At 46.3% G+C, this 7,001-nt stretch overlaps 1 protein-coding gene across 6 annotated transcripts; it reads right to left on the bottom strand.

Annotated features, from left to right (window-relative positions):
• Positions 1–142: 142 nt before the first annotated feature.
• Positions 143–4,774, bottom strand: ZNF32 (zinc finger protein 32). 6 transcript variants are annotated; one of them, XM_055425207.2, is made up of 4 exons: positions 4,476–4,752; positions 3,645–3,725; positions 2,332–2,471; positions 143–1,125 (listed from the first exon to the last, which is right to left on the bottom strand). In XM_055425207.2, exons 3-4 carry the CDS (start codon positions 2,399–2,401, stop codon positions 332–334), a joined length of 864 nt encoding a protein of 287 aa, XP_055281182.1. In that variant the 5' UTR covers positions 2,402–2,471; positions 3,645–3,725; positions 4,476–4,752; the 3' UTR covers positions 143–331. The 6 variants fall into 6 exon arrangements, with proteins under 6 accessions (XP_055281182.1, XP_055281180.1, XP_055281179.1 ...); XM_055425205.2 differs by lacking the exon at positions 3,645–3,725 and having other exon boundaries at positions 4,676–4,774; XM_055425204.2 differs by lacking the exon at positions 3,645–3,725.
• Between the last annotated feature and the right edge of the window lie 2,227 nt (positions 4,775–7,001).

Here is a 7,001-nt window from a genome sequence, read left to right as displayed (position 1 = left end):
GTTTTTGAATAGGCCAGTGGTGTCAACTGCAAATATAAAACCTCTATCTGCTACATAAATCTCCAATTGTGTACTAAATTAATGGAGGTACCTTAGGAAATCAAGTCAAAATAAATGGACAGAAATTATGAACCATACGTGATAATGATAATAAACAAGACATTTATTTTTCATACTCATTTGGGGGGAAAAAAGAAAACTCAGTTTGCTCTACCCAGTGATGGTCTTTCTGAAGGAGTCTCCATTCATTCCATAAAATTGGATAGGCTGTTTAATTTCAGGTGATTTTATGCTGTTAGTTCATAAAGAGAACTTCCTCTGAAGAGAGTGGTTACAGGGTGAGCCTTTGTGAGCAGCTTCGCTGGTGCACAGCCAGACTGCCTCTCTGAGTGAAGCTTTTCCCACACTGGCCACACAGATAGGGTGTCTCTCCTGTGTGGATTTTGCCATGCAGAACACAGTTCCCCCTGGTGTGGAAACTCTTCCTGCATTGTGCACAGGCATAGGGTTTCAGGCCTGTGTGGACTCTGATATGAACAATTAAGCTTCCTTTTTGACTGAAGGCTTTTCCACACTGATCACATCTATAGGGCTTCTCACCACTATGAACTCTTCTGTGAACAGCAAGGTTACTTTGATTCCTGAAGCTTCTCTGACATATAGCACACTCATAGGGTTTCTGTCCCGTGTGGAGTCTTTCGTGAACAGCCAGACTACCTCGTTGACTAAAGCTTTTCCCACATTCCTTACACTGATAGGGCTTCTCTCCTGTGTGTATTCGTTGATGTGTAACAAGATTGCCTTTGGCCCTAAAGCTTTTTCCACAATGGGTACACTCAAAGGGCTTCTGACCAGTGTGGATTCTCTCATGTAACGTTAGACTACCCTTCTGCCTGAAGGATTTTCCACATTCCTGGCACGCATAGACCCTCTGTCTCACTCCAGGTGAATCTTCCTGTAGTGTCTTAGAATCTGGGGATTTTTGTTCCAGCTTCTCTCTTCTGAAAGAACTCTGGAAATCCCAGCTTGAGGATCCTGTGGCCTCAGACTGATCATATTTGTGGTGGGCTTCTGTCATCACATCTGGTAAAATGAGAGGGAAGTCATGTAAGATGCACCAATATGCTGAGTGAGAAGAACAGGGAAAAAAGAAACAATGCTTTGAGTGCTTATTATGTGCCAAATATTATACTATAAACTTTGCATAGATAATTTAATCCTGAAAACAATCTTTTGTTACAGTTAAGGAAATGAACGTATAGGGAGGTTGTCAAAGATCACTTGGCTAGGTAAGCACAGAATTAGGATTCAGACACAGGCACGCTCTGTAGCAGTGTGCTGCCTCTAAATTTAATTTAGCTTCCCAAATAGTCTTGTGTATAGACATGATTATCTCTATTTTACAGATAAGAAAACAAGCCAGAAAAATAAAACTATATAAGAACACATTTAGTCCCATACTGAAGTTTTATCTGATACCAAGACAGGTGTGGATCCAGGTTGTATGGGGCCTAAAGTTTTAAATTTTGGAGAGATTCCCATTAAAAAGCAGTATAAAAGTAAGGATAGGACCTTGAAGAGACCAGTGTAAGGGAAAGCTCCTGAAGCTTAGGTTTTGTAGGCTTCATGAGAAATCCACCTCTGCTCTAGACTGCTCTCCCTAACAGTGGAGTAGAGTAAGCCTACGCTGTCAGGATACATGTAGCAGAATCCTACTTTACATTTATTTTAATCACTGTAAACCTGCAAGATAGAGCTTATTGTCCCATTCTGTAGATGAAGAGCCTGGAGCTCAAGGTTACTTAACTTGTCTGATACTACAGACCCAGTCATGGCAATCATAGAATTTGATCCAGGGAATTTTTCCCTTTAAAATCCATGCTGTTTCAATCTGCTAAGCTCTGGTGAAACTGAAGTCAGTTTTGGTTTGGAAGTTTTCCTCAACCCTTCCTATGCAGATGTAGGCGGTACTTCCCAGTACTGCCCTGTATATGCCTTCCTACGGCCCTTAAATATGAGGCCACCCATCACTGATCGTTTCCTTGGAGTCATCCTAGGCCGATTTCAGCTTGTTCCTCTGTCTTTCCATTTCTCATTCAGTGACTGCTGAGATTTAAAACTGCTCATTCATTTTCTCAGATACCACCTCCACATCAAGACTGCTCCCTTGCTGTTTCTAACTCGAGCTTGTAGGCTTTCCCTGTAACCCCTAAAAACAGTGAGCTTCACCAAAGGAACATCTTCTCTGCATCCCCAGCCTGTAGTCCAGTGCTGAGAACAGGGACACTGATTACTGTGACTTGAGGGCATCCCAGCAATCAACAGACTCACTGAAAAAGGCTACATTCTGGGCATATCTTCCATGACAGTCCAGCAGGGTAGCTGTTGGAAATCCAAACATGTCCACTCCTGCTGTATGAGCTTAATCACCACCTCTTTGTATGATTCTTCCATGGGCTGTACTTGAGTACCTAGGGAGGGAAAAACAGAACAACAAAAACAGGAATGGATAAGAGAATTGATAAGTGAGAAGAACAGTCAACAGAAGCTCTGCTTTGGGGTATGAGTGAATGGAGGAAATCTTGTTTGCCTGATATAATACCAGTCATCTGTAACATAACTGCAAAATGGGCCAAGAGGTATGATAGCTACTTATAAATGAGTCCAGGAGGAAGCAAGAGGTGCAAAAGCAGAGAAGACAAAAAGCAAACATGTTTCTCCTCCTGCCAATGCCAAGAAAAAGGTCCTTACTATTTGTACCTTAGCTTTCGCATGGGATTGGAATCTTCCGCTTCCTTCCCCCGCCTAACTGCCTGCTATTTTATCCTCCAAGCTTTCAGAGGAATTCAGAATATAAAAAACAACATTTCAGTCTTAATAACTGGTTCTGTGATTGAAATGTCTCTGACTCTCCTCTCCAGTCCCCTCTAGACTATTAGGACAGAACAAGAGCTTTCATATTTTCTTTTAGCACTTCTTTGGAGGCTCTTCAAGATATAAGAATACTAGTTCTGAGGAAGCATACTACTTGTCCCTTCTTGGAAAAAGAAATACTTCAGATTCCAAATCCAAGTAACTTGCCCCAAGTCCCAGAGCCAGTATGGAGTCAAGGTGGAGCAAGGGTTCAAATCCAAGACTCCTTGGATCCAAAGCCTATGTCTAGACAATTCTTTAGTTTCTCATCACTAAAAAGCGAATGGAACAGAGCTTGACCAGACTTTACTATTCTTCCAGATTCTAGGAATCCTCCTACTCCATCTTGGGGAAATATTCTTATTTCAGGACCCTAATTACCGAATTCTTACACTTAATGCAGTGGTTCAGTGTGTATAATCTTTGTTTCCCTCTAACATATCCCATGAAAATGCTGGCCTCCTGATTTAATGAAATTAGCAGTGTGATGCTACAGTTCTTTGTTAATCAAGGATCTGGTCTTCTTGACAGCTGCACTTTCTGTTACATGTTGTGATGACTGTAGAGGCATTAAAAACTCTTATTTGAAAGACTCAGCTCCAGTTTGCATTGCAAGCCACAAAGCAATGCCCTATTGGTGTCAGGACATCATAGCACCATTCACTTGGAAGTCCTAGGTGTTACTGATCAACCACACATCCACCAAGAGTCACTTAAAAGTACATGGGTACCTGCTGCCTGTCCTTGGTGAGTCAGCAAATAGTTTGCTCGGAACACCTTGGGTAGAATTTTCAGCTGTGCCTCTCCACATGCTGTGAGATATTCAAGTTAACAGCTCAGCTATGTTTCAAGAACCTGATTAATGAAGGGAAATTGCCATATTTTTCTCCATAGATTCCACAGGTGTGCGGAATCAAATTCCTGAAGATTCTGTAGCAAGACACTTTGTAATAGAAAATAGTGCTTTTTCCTATCAAGAAAGCCATTATATCCTGCTCACAGTGAGGCCACGAGAGACGAATCCTACCCTCTGTCTCCCCTTAAATGACACTGGGGAAGTAACCAAACAGCCCAGACCTATTCACTCACTTAATAAATGCTGTAATATCAAGTAGCTTCTGGGAAACTCAAGAGAGTCAAACGAGAAGGGCCTCTGACATGACCTAACAGACTTAAGGCCTAAAGCTGAGAGTCCTCAGTGAAGGACCAGGACAGGGGGAACTCTGCTGAATCCGGGGCATAGCTTCAGGACTAGGAGATTCTGGGGAGGGGCGATTATATTGCCCGCACACCGGAATTCACTTTGTCCTTTCCCATTTCCCCACTCAGAGGAACTTGTTCTTTCTTTCACCCAGCCGAGACACTGTATTTCCCGTCTCCATCTTCTGAAGCCCTCCCCGCCGGCCCAGAGGAACACCTGCCTGTGGTCCCTCCCGCGTCTCCAGGTGCGGGGCCTTCCCGCACTCCCCGCCCCGCCTTGCAGCAGAGGGGCCCCTGCTCCTCCCGACAGACTCTCTGGCCTTCCCGCTTCAGCGATTTCCCCACCCGGACCCGAGCCGGACCTCAGCACCCCGCTCTCCGGTCCGGCTAGACCTTTTCTTGCGGGCCGCAGACCTCTCGCCTCGCAGCTGGCCTCTCTGGGGAGGCTCCAGGCTGGTCACGCCTGCTCAGGGACGCGAGGGGGTGGGGGTCGGAGGCGGCAGCCTGAAGGCGGGGCCCTGCCTCGTCTGGGTGTACTGACCCAGTCAGCGGCCTCACTCACCACAGCCGCGCGCGCCCGCAGACAGACAAAGGCCGGCACCGAGCCCTTATGAACGCCGGCGCGAGCGGGCCGGACTACAACTCCCAGGAGGCTCCGCGCGAGCCCTAGCCCCGTGCCTTGGCGGCCCCGGCTTCTCCAAGCACTGTGGGAAACGTAGTTCGGCGATGCGTCCCGCCGCTCGGGCTCGGCGGGTCTAGGCGATCCGCTGGGCGCGCAGGTCACTCCTGTTTGGGCCGAGTCTGAGGGGCCAATTTGTTTGCGGTCGTAGAACGACGACCAAGAGCGCCAAGTGGCCACTCCGATTAGCCAGGCAGGGATGGCAGCTTGTTGAAGCCATCCTCCGAGCCAGGGTTCTTGCATGACACTGTGGAAGGAAACAAAGCATTGGGAAGAAATGAGTTGATAAAACCCTGGGTGCTTAGGGTTTTATCAACCTAAGCACCTTTATCAACTGTGTCGAGCAGTTCCCTGAGCCAAGACTAAGTGTTCTGAAATTAGAGTTCTGAGGCAAGGAGCAAATATTTCAAGCGAAGTCTGTGGGAGAAGAGAATTTGAAACACCACTGGAGAATTCCAAGACGTAGTGTGGGGGAAGTATGTAATTTCCTTGGTTCTGTCTCGCAACAAAAATTTGAAGTGATGGGACTGACCAGTGTTAGAGCCTTCGAACGGACCAGTGTTACAGGTCCCTGTTACAGCTCACTTTTATTTAGAAAGTAAAGGAAAATGCAGCCTACAGGCATGAGGCCATGCCAACCCAAAAGACCGAAGAGAGACCCCCCCGGCCCAATTTGGCCCCTCTTTTTATACGGTTTTTCTTCTCCCCCTGAGCCTTCCCTGTGTAAATTGGGCTAGCCAGGAGGGTTGTTTGTTTTACCTGTGGTTCTCACTCTGGTCCTTGGACCTTCCTTTGTTCTACTTTCCCAGGCTTTCCCCCTCCTTGTCCTTTAACCACCGCCATTCTGGACTCCTTTTTCCTATTTTGACCACCTAACAGTTGGGCATGGAGAAGGCAATGGCAAGCCACTCCAGTACTCTTGCCTAAAAAATCCCATGGATTGAGGAGCCTGGTAGGCTGCAGTCTGTGGGGTCGCTATGGGTCAGACACGACTGAGCGACTTTACTTTCACTTTTCACTTTCACACATTGGAGAAGGAAATGGCAACCCACTCCAGTGTTCTTGCCTGGAGAATCCCAGGGACGGGGGAGCCTGGTGGGCTTCCGTCTATGGGGTCACACAGAGTCGGACACGACTGAAGTGACTTAGCAACAGTTGGGCTTCCCTGGTGGCTCAGAGGTTAAAGCGTCTGCCTCCAATGCGGGAGACCCGGGTTCGATCCCTTGGTCGGGAAGATCACCTAGAGAAGGAAACGGTAACCCACTCCAGTATTCTTGCCTGGAGAATCCCATGGACGGAGAAGCCTGGTAGGTTACAGTCCACGGGGTCGCATAGAGTCGGACACGACTGAGCGACCGAACGGAACGGAACAGTCGGAAAGGAAGATAGTTCAGTCTGGTGGAGAGCTATGCCCTTCAGATACTGTCAGTGAGAATTTGCACCCAAAATAACGGGTAAGAGATCAGGTTTGAATTTGTCTTGAATTTGCTTGTCAGCTCCATCACTGACTAGCTGCAGGATTCTGGACAGGTTTCTTACCTGGTGGGGAACCAAGGATAGGATCAGGTGGCAGCTCCAGTGAAGGCTTCTTGAAAGGGTCAGGGTCCTGGCCAACCTCCTCCACCAGCCCCATCATATTGCTTCAGAGCAAAGGCAGGTTAGTATGAGAGTCAACTCAGAAAAAAGCAATCGTTCTGCATGTATCCCATGTGTTGTGGAGAGAAAAGAGTATTTTCTAGGGTAATAAATAGATTTTATTCTTAACTGACTATGTGTCTGAGACATTGACAAATTGTAAGCCCCCCAAATTACTTTTGTTTCAAATCCTAAAAGATGATGCTGTGAAAGTGCTGCACTCAATAGACCAGCAAGTTTGGAAAACTCAGCAGTGGCCATAGGACTGGAAAATGTCAGTTTTCATTCCAATCTCAAAGAAAGGCAATGCTAAAGAATGATCAAACTACTGCCCAATTGCACTCATCTCACATGCTAGCAAAGTAATGTTCAAAATTCTCCGAGCTAGGTTTCAATACTATGTGAACCAAGAACTTCCAAATGTTCAAACTGGATTTAGAAAATGCAGAGGAACCAGAGATCAAATTGCCGACATTTGTTAGATCATAGAAAAATCAAGAGAATTCCAGAAAAACATCTATTTCTGCTTCATTGACTGCACTAAAGCTTTTGACTGTGTGGATCATAACAAACT

Source organism: Moschus berezovskii, chromosome 12, assembly GCF_049115385.1.
Source record: "Moschus berezovskii isolate FMDL1 chromosome 12, NW_MosBer_1.0, whole genome shotgun sequence".
Classification (NCBI taxonomy): domain Eukaryota; kingdom Metazoa; phylum Chordata; class Mammalia; order Artiodactyla; family Moschidae; genus Moschus; species Moschus berezovskii.
The sequence above is the reverse complement of the archived record's forward strand: the minus strand, read 5'-3'. Positions and strand labels throughout refer to the sequence as shown.